This window comes from Manacus candei, unplaced genomic scaffold (genome assembly GCF_025592945.1).
Source record: "Manacus candei isolate 608988 ecotype Guabito, Panama unplaced genomic scaffold, ASM2559294v1 h1tg000028l, whole genome shotgun sequence".
Classification (NCBI taxonomy): Eukaryota; Metazoa; Chordata; class Aves; order Passeriformes; family Pipridae; genus Manacus; species Manacus candei.
In genome coordinates, this window is record NW_026138076.1 from 6,829,208 (window position 1) to 6,847,400 (window position 18,193).

Sequence of the window (18,193 nt, forward strand, 5' to 3'; positions counted from 1 at the left end):
AAAGGGCCTTCAGTGCTTTTAATGCCTTGAGAGAGAATGCAAGGAGGCTCCAAGGGGCTGGAGTATGGTATGGGATAAGGTACTACCTCACCTTTGTGAAATTCGACCTGTTCCTTCCCTTCCCCCCACCCCCCCACTTGAGTTGGTCCAAGTCAATAATTAATATAACAATACAGTGTCTCATAGAGGGTGACTGTCCCAGAGCAAGAAAAACCTGTGGTTCTCTAGCACTGAGTGTCTCACATCTCAGGGACCTTCCTAATTATGGGGCTATTCCCTGCTCTGAAAGGAAGGGGGTTTCTTCAAATTAATATAAAACAGGAAGCAAAAGCAAATTTCAGTTTTGAGGGAAAACTCAAAACTTCATTTTGTTTGTTTGTTTGTTTCTTCATTTTGAGGGACAAAAAAATTCCTTTTATTTCCTACAGAATTCTCATTTCTAGTTCTTTAGAGATTATTACACAGAGCACTGCACTTTACTATGGAGGAATAATTTTCCACTGAAATAGCTTTTCAGGTGATGCAAAGATTAGGAAATGTGCCTGCCTTCTACAGATGTTCTGGTGAGCTCCTTAAAAAAAAAACAGGAAAGAAAAAATAATAGCAAGCCACAAACAGAAAATAGCTCTAGCATCACCCTCATCTTCCCCTAGGTTTGGGCCTGAGGCATATGCTTTGCTGCTGCTTGCATCACACAGATTCATAAATGTTGGTCAAATTGCTGAATACAGAGAGAGAGAGTGAGAGAGAACGAATTGGTAGATAGTATAATAACACAAGATGTGTTTCCTTTGAGAACTTTAAAAAGTCTTTGAAGACTAGGCTAAGGAAATTTTCTTGAGAGACATGGAGGAAGCATTCCCCATGATTTAAAACCAGTTCTGGTCCATTTGCAGTTTTAAAAACACCTGGAGCTGGTGTCTGGTTATTCACAAGACTCTCCAAATGACAGTGGATTCAGCTGGATAGAGACAGTAGGTCCCAGAGGAGATGCAGTGCCTGAGGCCAATGGAGGCAAGCCTGCTTGTTTGGGGAGGACTGCCTGTAGTGCTGGGTGTCAATCAGCTCTTGTGGCAAGTGCCTGCCTGTCTCTAGGAAGGGCTGCCTGAAAACACATTAGGGCTTGGCATGTGCCAAATATCTCGATGACACCCCATTGCTTTGCTTACTATAGGTCTTTTCTGCTTCTCAAATCACCTCAGACTCTTTTTTCGAGGTACTGAATCTCAGAAGGAAGGTTAGATAGCTGAAAGTGCTCATAAAATGATCTGAAAGTTGAAGTCAATGCAGTTCTTGTCAAGATGTGGATACAGCTAATTTTCTTGGAGAAGAAAGAAGAGTTTACTCAAAACACAATTCTTCTACTGTACTGTGCTTGTGGTGTTCAGTGCCCCCATTCTTAACAGACTCTATCGTATCTGTTTAGCAACGTTAATATTTGTTTATATAAGTCAGTTGTTTTGTATCTTTGAGTTGTCTTGTCTCCTCACTGAGAGAGGGGGTCAAGGCTCTTGAAAGCACCTTTTCATTAAACCACGTGTACAAGTATCCTGCCCTAAGGAGAGTTCAGGAGGATCCTCAGTGCAATCAATTAAGAGTAAATTTTGCAGGGCTTTTGAATTACCTAACTCCAAAACATATGAAAACAAAACAGTAAAAACACCTCACAAAATAACATTCAGTTTTCCAGGATTTGAATTGTGTTAACAGAGGGAAGAGGAAACACAAAACAATTCTGAAGCCCTAAATGAAACATATTATTAATTTCAATAGGAAAACTCTCAGGAAAACAGTATTTCTGCCATATTTCTGCATATTACTAAAGTGCTAGAAAACAATTTCTAGATCAAACACTAATAATTCTCCATATAACTGCTGGACTAAACTCTTAGTTTTATGGATTAACTGTTCTCAAGACTGGGGGATTTCTTCCCTTCCCAGAAGTCATACGACAAACTGTACTGCAGATTTTTCTCCTAGATGCCTTTCTCTTTTTGGTCGCTAACACTTATTACTGGAGCATAAATGCAAGGGTTGGAGAGCACTGAGCTGTGAAGATTCCACACAATACTCTCCTCCTAGCCCACATGCAGTGACAGTGAAGAGCCCTGTCCATGCCCAAAACCACGGACCTCTAGGACAGGCATCACCAGGGCTCACTGTACAACTCTCCAGTTGGGAGGGCTTCCCTTTACCCATGTTGGCACACAGGGGCATCATGGACTTAAAGATTACATTAAAAAGACCGGAAAGATCTACCACAGGGGAAAGCACCACATCCCTCTGTATCAGATGTCTTGAGCAGGCTGGGGCAATACCTCCAATAAAGGATGTTTAAATCCAGATCAGACAATCATACGACAGCTGAGATACCACCAATCTTTTCTTTCCAAGGATTTTTTTCCCACCTGCTCCCAAACACGGGCTCTCACATCTGCTCCATGGGTTCAGAGTGACTAGATACAGACCTTTGGGAATCTCTTGGGTTTTCAATCAACCGCCACTGACATAAATGCATTGGATGAATTTTCTGCTTGTAGGAAACTACTACTCTGTCTCCAGCATGACAGAAGGGTAGCAATGGGTTTAGGGAACCAGCAAGTGTCATTTGGTTTCCTTCAGAATTTTTAATTCTTCCCCTCGCTGTGCACCCAAGTTATTTGGTTTTGACCTGGTATGATGAGAGCGAATTCTTGCTGACTGGCACCACAGTAACTCAAGCAACTCTTGAAAGGGAGATGGAAAAGGCACATGTCATTACAGTGCCAGTAACCGTTCTTGAGCCTGCCTCAAAAAAGAAAGTTCAGTTCATATACTGAGCTTTTATTTCACCTCTTATTGTATTACTCTTCAAACACCCTTGGAGATATACGAACTATAGACAGCACATTACTCAACTGTAAAAGGTTACAGCCCCTGAGAACAACTAGAAAATTTGCCACTAAATAACTTGCTCATTTGGGGGCAAAGAGATATTTGCATCAGTTGTGACTTCTGCTGTTTTCTACGCCAGCAGCATTGCTTTTTGCACTCCCTCCCTTTTCAGCCTCATGAAGGAGCTGTAGAAGAGCCTGAGAAACCAGCCTGTTCTATCATGTCCAAAAGCCATCCTGGCATTCACAGCAGCTCCCCGTTTGATTTCTTAGCTCTCTTCTGTTGTATCAATTGATGGTCAATTTTGGAAAGAAACTATAAACACTTACTGAAACAATTTTATCAGTGTGGAGGTAAATTGAAGATAGCAAATAAGTCCAAGGCACAGATGTCTGTAAATTGCAAGTTGCAACAGCTGGATGTTTTAAGAGCCCAAGAGTCCACGATCCAATCCACTATGGCAGGTCCTGTGTCACACTCAGTGCTCTCTGATAGTGACCATGGAGATGAGAAAGAAACACCTCTACCAGTTTGATCTTCAAAGGTAATTTTGAGGTTTTCTAGGGCTTGCTGTTTATTTTTAACTCTGCTTTTTTCATAGAAACGGAACTCAGATATCTGGACATCTGCTTTTCTGTAACCGTCTGCTTATAATACATTTGTTGCTAATATGGTGAATGAAGTGGAGAATTTTAAAAAGCCCTTTATTATTTCTGCTTTAGAAGAGTGGTGAGCTCTGAAAACTTTGTTAATTGACATTTTTTAATTTTTTTTTTCAAGACAAGGAAATCCCCCATACTCATCAGGGGAAAGTTCCCCTTTATTTCCATACTGCAAACAAAACACATTTCAGGTAACACTTCGTTACTTGACTAAGTAAACATGCCAACATCTCAAAACAGCTCAAAAAATTCCCCTTCCTGAGCGCTGAATGAGCTCCTACACCATATAGTGGCAATATAGATGTGGGAAGAAAATTTTAAACACATTATTTAAAAAAAGAAACTGCTAGCTCTTAGCATCTTAGGACATACCCTTAATTAGATTATTTGGAATTATTCTAATTTAGTTTTTAGTGAAAATAAATTTTCTACCCGTAGTTTCTCATTGTCAAACCAGAGGAAAGTACAAAGACAGAAGGTGCTAACAAGCTCAGAGTTAAAGATACCTAAATACCTCTTACTGACAGTTTCTCCAGAAAATGCTATTAGTGATGTCACACATACTACATCAAGTATCCCAAGAAATAATACTAACTCAAACAGCAACCTTAGTAAACTGAAAACTTTTTCATTTTGCACAATTTCATAAAAATTTTCTCTCTTAACAGGAAAGGTCTGTTACATATCAAAAAGAAGATCAGAAGATCCATAATATGTCACATAGTGGGGATTTCCAGGTTTGATTTTTAAGAAATGCTACATGTTAAAATAAAAATCCCTATTGTCTTAATCATGCATGACTGACATGTAATGCACCTGTGAATCTGGACCATAGTGGCCTTCAAACAGCATATAATCTCTGAAATCCTTTAAAATACAAACCATATATGATGAACTTCTTTAGCCCATGGCACCCTTAAGAATTGGATTGCCTCTCCTCATTTTGACAAAGTTGTACCTTTATATACTGGCCAAAATATGAAAAAATGTGACAAAGTCCATTAACTAGAGTAAATGAGATCTCTAAGTTTTAAAAGTATGTTGTAAAGATGTATTGCAAAGCACAACAAAGCCAAGGTAGTAGTCATCATTACTGATTAAATAAGCCCAGGTATCAAGATTATGAAATGCCACGGCTTCACCTTTTGAGTTACTGTATGGAACTGCTGCAAATGGAAAACAAAACACAGAAATTAAATGCCTCAAGGTGTGGAAGGACTTATTTTTTAAAAAAAAGCATCAGCAAATGACTGGGGTGGAGTGGGCACACTCACAAAGTTGTGCATTAGAAAAGTAAAAATCTTTGCTCAACCTAAAAATCACTGCTCAGAGAAGTTTGTTTGCTGTGTTTAGGCACTTTAGCATCTTCAGACAACCACGTACCTCTCACAACATGTACCCATTGCTCAGTGAAAAGCAATTATTTATAAACTAGTAAGAGCATATTTTTAGGATCCTGTCTATAGCACTCGCTGGGGCCTTTCTTAAAGCCTCTCCAATCGAGCAGGAGGCTGCCAAGCATTCTCAAGCAGACAAGGAGCTGCATGCAAGGTCAGCACTGGCATTTTGATGCAATCACTTCCCCACTGATATTGCTAAGCCATCTCTCTCCCAGCTGAGAAAAGTTAAGCAATGTGTTTTTAAAACAGTGGCTGTGAGGAGCCTTTGTTTGCATACCTGTTTCATCAGGTGAGCTTGGTGAGGCACTGTCCTGGGACAAGGTAGTCCAGCTGGAGTCCTCATCACTTGGGGCCAGGTTTTGAATCCTATGGAGGGCACAATCTGTTTTGGCCCCAGTTTTTGGGTGATCCTTCTTAGTCTCAGGGCTTGATGACACTGTGGCAACCTGGCCATCCTCTGGGCTTGGCAGCTTGTTTTGTTTCCGGGGCAGGACTTCCCCATTGACAATAACAGTAGAAGCCTGGCTGTTGCTTTGTGCAGACTTATCCTCCATCGCAACAAAACCCTGCTCAAGCTCTCTAGCTGATGTCTCTAGATCCGCATAGTAATTCAGGAAGCTCTTGGTCCTCCTTGGCTGCAAAGGTAGTATTTCACAGCCAGAGGAATCCTGTGGGTTCGGCTCTTTGCCTTCAAACTTCTCAGAAGTTACACTTACGCCTGCAGTGGTACTGAGGTTTTTGTTGGGATCCTGCTGTCCCTGCTCTGCAGCTTTCCTGAGCTGGTTTTCTCCATTCTTCACCAGCTTTATATTGGCAGAGCTGTTCCCCAGAAGGGGCTGAGCTGCTGGATCGGAAAGACCCATGGCTGTCTGAATGTTAGTCAGTGCATATTTTTTCCTGCATTTCGGAGGAGTGCTGTTCTTGGTCTCTGTGTGCCTAATTTCTGCATTCAGGAGTTCGTTGTGAGAGGAGCGCAGGTTCAGGGTGTTCGGCGGGGTGGCGGGGCTGTTGCGGTTCACAACGTCCGTCGTGCTGCCGCTTGCCATAAACACTGCCAACGCGTCCACACCGGAATCGACTGGAAAAGCGAAAGAAACAGTCATGAAACACATTCATTATATACACTATTTTGCTAGGGCTTCTGGTAAAGGGATGTAGCACTTTACGTAACTTTTACAGGAAGAAAATTACCACGACCTAAGTGGGTAAGAGAACAGACAAAAGCTTAGCTTATTTAATAAGGAAAAACAGAGGCAGAAAAAATTACAGAGAGATCATCAGGACCACGAAGCTGAGAGAAAGCAGAAAGCTTGACCCTATACAAGACAGTTTTAGGGCAGATTTTACATGTCTGATTCTGTTGCAGGCAGGCTCTGGGACAGCAGAGGTGCCCTTTGCCTTCCAGGCAAATGCCTGGAACTCCAGATATCATCCTTACCATAATTTCATTTTAGTATTTCACCTCTACCTCTGATGAGGAGAGAAAGATCTCAAGTGCTCATCATTAGGAAGCAGAAAATTTGAGAAATTTTAAGCAGACTGAAGACAGATGCTGCTCCTTTTTCATCTTAGAGTAGTACTGTTACAGTTAAGCTTGACTGGCTGGTCAGTTGTTGACTCTTAAAACCTGCATTTTCTCTGCTATTTGTCTGTCTTTCTCTCCCCTACCTCCCCTGCCCTTTTTTTTGTTTTTTTTTTGAGGAAGAAGGAAGTAAAGGGTCAGGGAATACGAGTAGAAGATTATTTCACAAAGGTTTATTTGATTTCTAGATCGAGGGGGGGAGGGGGGCAAAATATCCTTCTGCAATTTGATCAACTTTAAAAAAAGAGCTGCTCCAGAGATGGCTCACCATTTCTACAGCTCATGAAGTTCAAGCTTAAGGATAAAGCATTCATCCTAGGGCAGAGTACATGAACTCCACCATTAAATAATACCATTCTTTTGTCTACTTGTAGACAAGGTTCTGATTTTTGATAGGTAGGGGCATAGATCACATTATGAAAAAACACTAAGTTTATTGAGGGAACAGATTATTAGACTATTAAAAATGATCAAAATACATACATTTTTTTTAATCATAATTTGCTCTTGTACTATTTCTGGCTTCCACTAATCTGCACGAGTACTCCCTGAACATCTCAATTTAAATACTGTAGCAATCACTGTTGTTTGATTTCTGGCAACCAAATTAGAGGCCAATTAATAAATCACTCCTATCTGTCACAACATGAAACACTCTTTCTGTTGTTCCTAATTCTCAGATATCACTGACTGCTTATGTTGCACATAAAAACATATCTGGGGCTTATCCAGGAAGGAGAAGCTGTAATTTGAGCTAGTCAGATCATTCCAGCCGAGTTGTGCTGCATCTTTGTATATTTGATACATGACAGAACCAACTGCTGTACAGATTTACAAGAGACTAAATATATGGGTTTTAAAAGAACATATACATAAACAGAGTGAAAAGGAGGACTTCACAACATTACCTAAATGCAGGCATAGTTGCTAGCATTCCCTCTTTTTTGATGTGCTGTCAAAGCTGCTCACTTTCAAACATCACTCTGGTTCATTTAAAACCAAGCAGATCAACTAATAAAACCCTTTGTTCCCTGAATCACCCAACTAGAACAACTTCTAAAACTTGTTAAAAACAGAATTTAAATTAAATTTTACAATTTTTCATGTTTGTCCATTTCTCAAGCCCCGGTCAGTCAGTCTAAACCAATAGCAAATTCTTTAGAAATCAGATCACCCCAAGCACACTGTGCAAAAGCCATCAGCTTAGGTAACAGTTTACGAACATCCTATGGACAATTTCAACTTTAGACGCAAGAGACTTAGAAATACAACTATCACAAAATTCAAAGGAACTTTATAAATGACAAACGAACAACTTCTCAGACAAACACATCACTTACACATAACTCTCTGGATCTTACCTAAAACCAACCAGGTCTAATGCAAGCAAGGTCACGTCTGATCATACATCATGTTACCAAAGAACATGTTTTACACGAAATGACCTCTGTGTACAGACTGGCTCCTTTGGATTTTTTCTGAATCAGTTAAAAGTCTGACAATGTGAAAGTCACATAAAAGAATAAAGTAATAGGACGGGATGATTTCCACCAACCACTTGACCTTTAGAACTTATGGAATTGCACAGTATCTAGGGATTTCACTAGATTATATTTTACTTTATGCTTCAGCAAATCTAAACAAGCATTTACATTTTTCACCAATAAATACAACTGCCACAATATGGAACAAGACTGAATTTTATTCTTCTCCTTTGTTACAAGTGAGCTACAAGTGAGCTACTTCATGCAATGTTTGCCACTATTTTTATGACTAAACAAATTTCTTAAAAAATAATCTTCCTAGATAAAGCTTAAGTATTTGCCTGCCAGCTTATCTTTAGACAGTCCCCTGCTGTTATCATTTTACTGATCAAAAATAGGGTTAAGAAACATTGCAACAAAACGTATTATGTTTTATTAATCTGCTTGATAAAGGTACTCCATTGACTTAAAATGAACATTGGCACATTGACCAATGACTGAGACAAAGACTTAAGGAGTCTTTGCAACCCATACAGTGTTTGTGAGTTCGGTGTTAAGCTGGGTTGGTGTATGACCATAAACAGAAAAATGTCAAAATCAATCTCTTACTAGACATTATCTCCTCTCCTGACCCCATTTCAAGTAATCCATTGATCAAATCATCATGATCAGATGATCAATGAACATGCAAACAGCAGCACAAGGCATGCACAGAGTGGAACAGGCTGTTCTCTCAAGGGCCAAGAGCCTCCCCGCTGGCTGTCACCCTGCACTGCCAGCCAGCCTCTGGAATGCACACAGCCAGCTTCCCTCTGCTCGTGGAAGGAGACACAGAGGTGAGAAATAGAGGGGGGGAAAGAGAAAAAGAGGCAAAAAGAGAACAAGAAATACAGATGGAAAAGGGCAGGTCTTGCATCTCAAGGGTAGAAGTTACTACCAGACTAGGACTAACTAAAGTGCTGGAAAACGTTGGAGTGCAAGGAAACATGTGCACTGAAGAAAACCCAGACTGCATAGTAGAACAGTGTAAGGAAGAAGAGCAGTATCCTGACCCTCCTCCTCTGTACAGGACATAATGATGCTCAAAACACATCACTTTTCCCTGAGGAAGCACATCCCAACTTTCTAATTAAAAACGTCAAGAAAATGCAAATTCTTCACATACCTGCCATTTCAAGCCTGAAATTCTAATCACTGACTTCCCAAATCTTTTATTTTGTCTCTCCCACTGACCCTGCCTCCTTTGCTTAGGGTACCTAACTCAGTCTGGTGCTGTGCCTCTCACCAGCTAGCCAACACCGTGTGCCAGGGCTCCTGCACCCAGGACTGCCACAGGCAGACTCCACACACCCCCCTCAGGCAGCTCTTTGTGCTGCCTGCCCACCAGCAAGGATAATGCTACTGGCACAGGGTACCACATTTTCAACTCCTCTGCCTTCTGCTGAAAAGAAAACACAGATAGACAACCAGGCCAGGAATCACTGTGTTGATACATATATCTCAACTGAAGTGGGTAAACATCTGTAAGTTCTGAGTGAGTAAAAGTAGGGTATTATACTACAAAATATCAGACTCTGGCGAAAAACTAACAGTAATTAGGACACTGTCATTACTGGGAATAATAACATTATGAAATTGTTGGTGCTTCAAGACAGTAGTTAGGTAGAAGATCTGTCATAGCAATTCATTAAGAGTTTTAACTTGCTAACGTTTTAGAAGAAATCGCAGTTCAACTGCATACTTCTAATATTTAGAAACTTACCTAGAGATATAGATTAATATATTTTTACCATTATAATGTGTTTAACATAGACTAGTGCCAATTTTCTAAGCATCATAATAATACAAATAATGCCATTACCTCAATAGCTTTTATTGATGTTTTTCAATTTTGTTGTGTTTACCGTTTAATGACTTTTTTGCATTGTATTGTCTACAGGAAGTTTTTAAAAAGCTGAATAGAGAATTTATTCAAAAAGGCACTGTTAAGAAGAAAAGAAAGTGCTTGCTATTTTTTGTGTATAAGGGAGAAATGAAAGTGAAATATGGGCCTGGAAAGAAGAAGAAAAATAAGAGGAAAGTTTCACATATTTGCATAGCAGAATCTTTTAAAGGGCATCTGACCTGGAAGTACTTCTGACATGGCTCACGGGGCGTTCAGCAATGCATCAGGAAATAGATTATAATTTGAAATCTGAAAAGAGGGATCATTTAAGAATTAAAACCAAGGGAAAACACAAAAGAAAAATACCACATTTCAGAAGCTCCTGAGAGATGTTAAGTATTCTAAACAAAGCCCACAACATTACAGTGAAGATCTTTTAAGCTTTCAATGATATTTGACAGTCATTAAAAGTGTGGGAGAGGCTAGTCTACAGCAACAAGAACATGTAATTAAAAATAACTTATATTTTTGTTAATGTACACTTTACTTGGAGAACAAGTTCAAAACTATTCTCCAGTTTTAATCAACATACTGTAGCAAAAACTTCAATACATTAGAAAATATGAGGTTTTTCCCAATTACCCAGCTACAGCTTACTCAGGAAACCACAGCAGCATTGGTAAAAGTAAACAAAGCAATAAGGGAAGTTCACATGAAAATCTGCAGAATGAGATCTAGCATATGAACCTAAGAAGCATAGTCTGCAGGGTTAATCCCACAGGAGGGAACCATAAAAAGAAAGCTAAGCAGTAAGTTCCTGTATGGGACCTTTCCTGGTCATCTTCTTATAAGTAAACATTTTGCCTTAAAGTCTCTGTTTTGGGTATGAATGACACATAGAGTGGGAAATAAGGTATTTCTATGCACTTATGAATATTTTTGCCACTGCATCTGGGAAACGTAGGAAAGAAATAATAGAAACTTTTTCATAAAGCAAATTTTCTTTCTGCAAGGGTATCTGTTGAGTACAAAACATTTAATGACAAATTTGTGCCTTGAAGTTACAGCCTCAGGTCTTATACGCTTTGGCTCTAGTTAAAGCCTAAAGCAGCTGGAGAGAATGCCTTCATTATACAAGGATTAATGCTCAACACTAGCTAACTCCCTTCACTTCAAAGGATGAATTCCTACGTTATAACATTCATTCTTAAACTACGACCAGCTAAATGGTAATAGTTAAACAGACGTCAGCCAAAAGCATTCTAAGAAAGTCTAGATTTACATTATTGTACCTGAAATCAGAATCAAGATTAGAAGCTTTCTTAGTGTCAAGTGCCATCGTGCTCCTTCTTACCTAGATATCTACACAAATTCCAGGTGACATCTAACTCTTTCATAAGGAAGAAGGAAGGAAAATACTCAAATGAAGGGCTGTAGTAGATCAGAGCAACTGATCATGTGCCTACAGCCAGTGATTTTCTTCTTGCTGCTCCCTCTGGACATCTCTGTTGGACTGAGCTTGGAAACTAGAAAGTTCAGCAAAGCCATGAAAGCAAATTACGATGGTGGGCAGAGCAGTTCCCGGAAATCAAGAACAGGGAAGGAGCAGGACTGCAAGCACCTTGCACACGTGCTCGCAAATCTATCTGCAAACTCCTCCACACAAACCTCAGAGTGTTGAGGATGGGAAAGACCTCTCCAGATCATCTAACATGATGCCCCTGCCTAATCAGGGAATCACTGCTGCCCTCTCTATTCCACCCTGGATCTGTCCTCACATCAGAATAAAATCCTCACTTCAACCTGCTTGCTAAATGCAGCTTCTCCCATTTCTGGCTATTTCCTGCTTCACCTAGTCCTACTGAAATCACCATCTGGTAATCAGCTTCTGTCCTAGCTCTTCCATTCCCAAGAGGCACCCTGCCAGCCCCTGCTGCCACAATAATGACATTTCTCCTTTTAGAGCTAATCCTGCTGCCAACCAACTGCAACAGCCTAGCAGCAGCGCTGTTTCTGTTCTAGTGATGCTCTTATTGATAGAAATCCATAATGCTGATCTGTCTTTATATGGTGTTATTGAGGGAAAAAACTTTCAGATTCTGCAATGAGTTCTAGCACCCAAGTGGAATATGCCTTCCTATTTGCCATGTTTTTCCTTCCCACTTCCCACAAAGCCAGTCAAATTCCTCATCCAGCAAAAATTCAGAGACAGATGTCTCTCAGAATCAGATTCTAACAGATACAAAGGAAGAAGACAAACAATAAAAAAATAAAACCAATAATGACAAAAAGAAACAGGCTAAATCCACTGGTCCTGTGCTTATAATTTTATTAAGACAGACACACCTAAATAATCAGTGTATATTTGACTATCAGACTGAAACTCTATATTGCAGATGGCCTGGGTCATCTTATGCTACTAGAGTATTCTTAAATCAAGTAATCACTTTAAGAAATAAAGAGCAATTCTTTCATTTATATAAGGCATAACCATGACATGCAATTACAACTAATCCCACATTTAGCAAGGGAAAAAACAAGATGGCATATTAAGTCTTTTCCAAATTCAATTTTCTCCCTTTAGTTAGATTTTCCCTCGTGTGTAGAATAAAACAGTCTGGCAGGCAAAACCAGTGTCGTCACAGCAAGAAGACTGAGTGCATTTTATCTACTGGATACTTGTGAGCACAGATAATAAGACCTTCTGTCATTGGATCTATATGTTCACAGCAACATTTCTAAGTAAACGTCTATAATTTTTCTAATCCTGTCGTGCAAATGAAACTCCTGAGCCTTAACATTTCCTTTTTTTAATTGATATATAAATTACTCAATCTCTACAATAAAGATCACAACTCAGACTTATTTGCTAATTTTCAAATAAAACTACTTTAAATGCACATGCTAGTACAGGGCACAAGCATAAACTTCATTCTCTCTTAAACAGACAGACAAACTCAGAAACTGTAACTTAAATTCCTGCAACTGAGATGACCAATAAAGCAAGAAGGACTTGGTCTTCCATATCCTACCACTTCAATCTCAAATGCCATCCAAAAATAACTTACCGAGTCAGAAGATAAACAATGTGTAATCAAGCCTGATCAGAATTACCAAAATCAAGCATAATGTCATACAAAACAGAAGGTTAGGATAAGCTGTCTAAACAAAAAAAAATGGTAGCCAAAATGTTTTGTAGGCCAGGCAGCCTAACCATATACTTAATGGAGTGTTAGACAGAAACCAAAGGCCAGACTTGACTCAGACCAATTTCAGACCAGGGATTTTTCAGCCCTACATAAATTTAACTTTGATCATTTGTCAGCTTGTAAATCAGGAACCAGAACCACTCTGATCATCAAAAGATGATCAATTCAGCAACAGGGTTAAGGAAACCCACAGGGTCCTGCACCAGCTTTCCAGTTGTTTGTAGCGGCACCAGCCCAACCCCAAGCTCTTTGATCAGGAGACACAGGTAGCAAAAGTAGGAAAGACATTAAGCATAGGTCACAGCATTATTAACAGAAGGAGCAAGAATGTTAACTGAACCACTGTCAGATGCAATGGTAAATTAAATTCCAGCACAGGTCCCATGCTGGACACACCCACACAAAAATTAATCAGATAACTACCTCCTACACATCTTGCCTGCCCCCCTATTTGCAGCTTGCAAACACTCACTGTTCCTGCAAAGCCTAGAAACAACACTGCATACTCCTGAGAACAATGTGCTTCTCCAAGAACAACTAACTGCATGCACATAAATGCAGACACTTCTGTTTCTCTTTTTAAACTAATTTATTTCAAACTTCTGATGGTCTGGCATCATGATTTCACCTGCTACAACTTCATCTGCCCTCTGAACTACATGTTATAAATTTGTGGCTAGTTAGACATTAAGCTTTTATCAATCAAGGTTATCCAGAAATGTTTTTCCCCTCAGATTACTCAGACTGGTAGCAATAGTTTTGAGCCACCTTTTATCACTGCCTCATAATTGAGATCTTAAAACGCATTAGCATTCTACACCAAAATTTTTTTTTTCTTTACTGTAAAGTTGCACTTACTATAAAATTGGGCTCTAGAGATGAAAATCTGAAGACGAAAAAAATTGAGAATAATCTTTCAGTAAAGTCTCTACAATTCTATATGGAAAGAAACAAAGAATAAAATATATGTCTATCAAAAGTATCAATACAAAGAGAACCTCTAACGTAATTAATTCCTAAGTGTTTGTAAGTAATTTCAAAATGCTACCACTAAGCTGAGACCAGTGAACAAAAATAAAAAGTCCAACTCTCAGTTACATGCAAAAGCAGTAGAGCAAATTGCATAATGAGACTATCCCAGCTCTCAAGGAGAGCAAATTAAGATTTTGCATATTGACAAGATTGCTTGTGTTCCACATACTTTAAAAACATTCTGTATCTCACCTAGGTAAGGTTATTACATCTGTGCACTTTTAACTACATTTCCTAAAACTGTCTTAAAATTGGACTCACATGTCCTACCCACATATCCCTTGCTTCTAGTAACAGAACAGAGCACAGACTACATCAAACCAAAAAAGGTCTTGACATTTCTAGTCTGTTTTTTCATCAAAAGCTGCACTAAAATAAGATTAATTACACAAAGACATACATTTCAGCAAGTCTGAAAAGTGCCTGCAAAACTACTTTTTGTAGCTTTTAGCTATTATTGTCTTCAACCAAACTTCAGTGGACAAATTAGAAGTATTTCAAAACATACAAATAGTTTCTAAACCAAGTCTTACAGTACTGCTTAGGTTGACAGAACACCATAAAGATGACTAGAACAGCCATACCCTACAGTAACTCTCCCAATGTCATTATGGTACTAGAATACGGAAATAACTTTAATCCTGGCCTGATGCAGCTCCTTGAGAAGGTTGTTGTACTACGCTGAGAAACCTCTACCCATAGTGCCCATATATAAAACAAAACCACATGCTTGTAAATGGAATCGAAGTATCATATTTGCTTTATGGTCTCCATAAACTAAACAAATCAATCCATAATAAAGTGGAAGGAGCACATAACAAAAAAGCAACTGCACTTACTGGCATTTATATTAATTACACTGAAGTGTGGCTAAAAGTAGATTCAGTTTCAACAAACAGCAAACTTGGCTGTAGAAGACATTGAACAAGTGGAAAAAACAAACTACTAGTATTACTGGCCTGCAACAAGGAATCTCAAGTTCTTGACATGCTAGCCAAAATTCTCCACTTCTCTTTCTTATCTGCTAACTCATAGATCTTCACAAGGCACTTGAACACCAAAGGAACTAGAGTTCCTGTGAGAGGGGACACATTATTCAAATCCAGTATCATGGTGGTTCCCCATGAACATACACAACCCCAAGTGGAGCTACAAGGAAACTTTATGTCAGAGACTGAAATGGTTAATGGGCTTAAACATTTTTAAGATCACCAACAGACTTTTGTCCACTGTAACAAACTGCAAAGACACAGCTGCACATCTACCAAAGCTGTCCCTGAATATGCCTCCTAATTTGGACTTGGAAAGGACCTTGAGATAAGATAAGGGGTTACTGCTGTCCAACTATCCCAGGTAAAGGAGAAGAATGTATCCACAAGTGTAAGAGATTGAACTGCTAACATTCGAATACCTGCAGTAACTGCCCAGGTCCTGTAGGAGCCTGGTGCTGAGGCACAAACACTTGGATGACTGCTTTGTTAGTGATGCACAGAGTGGCCTCCCAGGTCGAGAAGGGCCTGCATACCTGAAGCTACAAACTGGACTTCCAGGTAAGGGAAGAGGCTGATAAGAGGTAAATTCTATGAGACAGAATAGTCCTTCTTATGCCAACATTCTCCCTTATGTGATGACCATAACGGGCCAGGATCGATTCAACTACACTGACAGCTGCAGCATCTTAGAATGTCTCACTCATGACATGTTCCATGATCCAGTATTACATCATCCAGGAGAGGTACAGGGGGCATTTCCACCCAGCCTCTGCACAATATAAACCCCATGAAACGAGAGTTTTGTGGACTCTTTCCCTCCACCACTTGATAGATACAGTCTGCAACCACAGAGAAGTTCAAAAAAAGAGGACCAATGGGATGTCGTTGGAATCTACAGAGTAGTGATATCTTTTTTCTACTTAATCTGTTTCTCTGTCACTCTCTGTCTCCCTCCCTCCTCTTTCCCCTATCTCTCTCTCCTTCCTTGAACGTGTCATTAACTATTAAGTAAAATCCATACTGTTGACTTCGGCATATGGTCTTATTTGCACCTTAATTCAGGCAGAGGCATCTCTCTAATAATTTCAATAATTGGATTGTAACACCTTCAGCTTCCACCTCTGATTCCACCCTGAAGAAGAAGAAATGGACCTGTTAGAGCTCTGGGATAGGGGTACTATTTAACTGTGCTAAGAAATAAACACAGAAGCAACAATATGCATTCGGAGTACTACATAGTCTTTAAAGAAAGCTTTTTATCTGCAGGCTCTGAGTCAGCTCCTATCTGCGGACACCAGCACGTGCTTTGGGGCTTCACCAGGATCACCCAAGAGGTTGATGAAGTTCTTGTGCCAGTCTCCACACAGCTTCCGAGGAAAGGCAGAAAACCACACAAGAGAGGCTTTAATGGGGAGAGCAACGTGTGTGTCACTGGGTACTTTGGCAATTTTCACTCCATCAGTCATCTGTATTCCTGCCTTTCCCACAGCCATTATGTGGAGCTTTAAAAGCAACTTTACAGAAAACTGTCCCTGCAGAGTATGGTCTGAGCAGTGCTAAAGTTTGAGTCTCGTTTATACCAAGATGTCTTTCTCTGGAAAGTAAAGGTCAGGAGATACAGGGCAGGATACTGCAGACATAGAATTTTACTGGGATGCTTCTACCATGAATTGCATGGCAGATACACTCCTCCCTGGGGTTAGGGTGCCTCTTTGGGTGAGTTCCCTGTTACTCTAGAAGAGGCTCCAAGCCCACAGAGTCACACGACAGTACACTTTCACATCACCTCATCTTGGGCTAATGTTAGCAACAGAATTACCAGCACTGGCTGCAAGACTGGAATTTTGGGTTTCTTTCAGTGGTTTGCTGTTATTTACAATGTCATCATTCTCACATTTGTTTCCTTACTTCACTGCAATGAAGCAAAGACTTTCCAGCAGTTTCATGAAACGGCCCCCTTGCAAGCCCAGTAGCAAGGGCCAGCCCCAGTCCAAAGAAGGGTACAGTTGGGCACTCCTTGGGAAGCTGAAGAGATAGAGGCAGAGCAGGAATTTGAGTTCCTGGAGGGAAATCAAACTCCAAAATTATAAAATCAACCCTTCTCTCTCTGCCCTCAAGCATTCTGAATTATTTATAAAAGCAGCTTAAGCATGGGAGATGATCATGAAGAGCCAAGACTCAAACCTCTCCCATCTGCAGTCCAAGGGAGTACCATTTCACGAGGGATGTTTCCTTTCATCGTCATTCTTGATTAATGAACACTTCGGAAAAACAGTATTTCCCAAAAAAAGTTTGCTTGGGACAAAAAAGTCACCCTCCAAGAGAAGTTTATGAAATAAAACTTCAGTCAGGTCTGCCCCCAGTCTGTGGGCAGCGAGGGTTGGTCCTAAAGTTCCATGTTCAAGTGGATCCTGTCCTCCCAGAGGATGCTGACGTGCTACGCCAGGACTGCACGTCCACCCTGGCACAGTCCCAAAGTTAGCAAAAGCGCTGAAAACTACCACCCACATACTCCTGCACTGTCTCACTTCCAATGTCCTCTGAAAAATGGGCTTTTTTTCTTAAAGCACTCTCACAAAACTCTGTGCTTTGTTATTATTATTTTTGTTGTTGTAATGCTGTGGACAATATATACATGGACAAATCCTGGAAAAAAAAGGTTTTTTTCCAGACATACAAAACCTTTTACTCTGTGCAAAGAGAAAAATTTTTTAGTATGAAAGAAAATTTGAGGCTACCTAAACAACACAAACAGAACCACGTTTTCACAAGAGCTGCTGCAATCAATTCAGAAAAGTGGGGTTTGTGAGCAAATATTAGAAAAACATAAATAAAAATGAAGCTCGGGAGAAATTAATGAAAGAAGTCTGTTTACAAAACCTAGCTTCTCAGTAGCTGGAGACTGTACATCCTTAATCTTTATTTTTTTCACAAGAAAAATACAGAAAACAAAAGAAAAACCAACAAAAAAGCACACAAGGGAGTGTTAAGTCAGGACAAGCAGTGTTATACAGAGTCAGGGATACACCCAAGACTGCTTTGCTTGTTGACAGTAATCAAGGGAGACCATTGC

At 39.9% G+C, this 18,193-nt stretch overlaps 1 protein-coding gene across 9 annotated transcripts in view; it reads right to left on the reverse strand.

Moving 5' to 3' along the window:
* The window catches only part of APBB2 (amyloid beta precursor protein binding family B member 2), a 178,963-nt gene that overhangs the window by 87,618 nt on the left and 73,152 nt on the right, over positions 1–18,193 (reverse strand). For 5 of the 9 annotated variants that reach the window (XM_051789949.1, XM_051789951.1, XM_051789954.1 and 2 more), the window contains one exon: positions 5,214–6,014. In XM_051789949.1, coding sequence (XP_051645909.1) covers positions 5,214–6,014 — 801 coding nt within the window. Of the gene's footprint in view, positions 1–5,213; positions 6,015–10,126; positions 10,197–18,193 lie in introns of all 9 variants that reach the window. The other 4 variants (XM_051789957.1, XM_051789953.1, XM_051789955.1 and 1 more) reach the window with 1 other exon arrangement.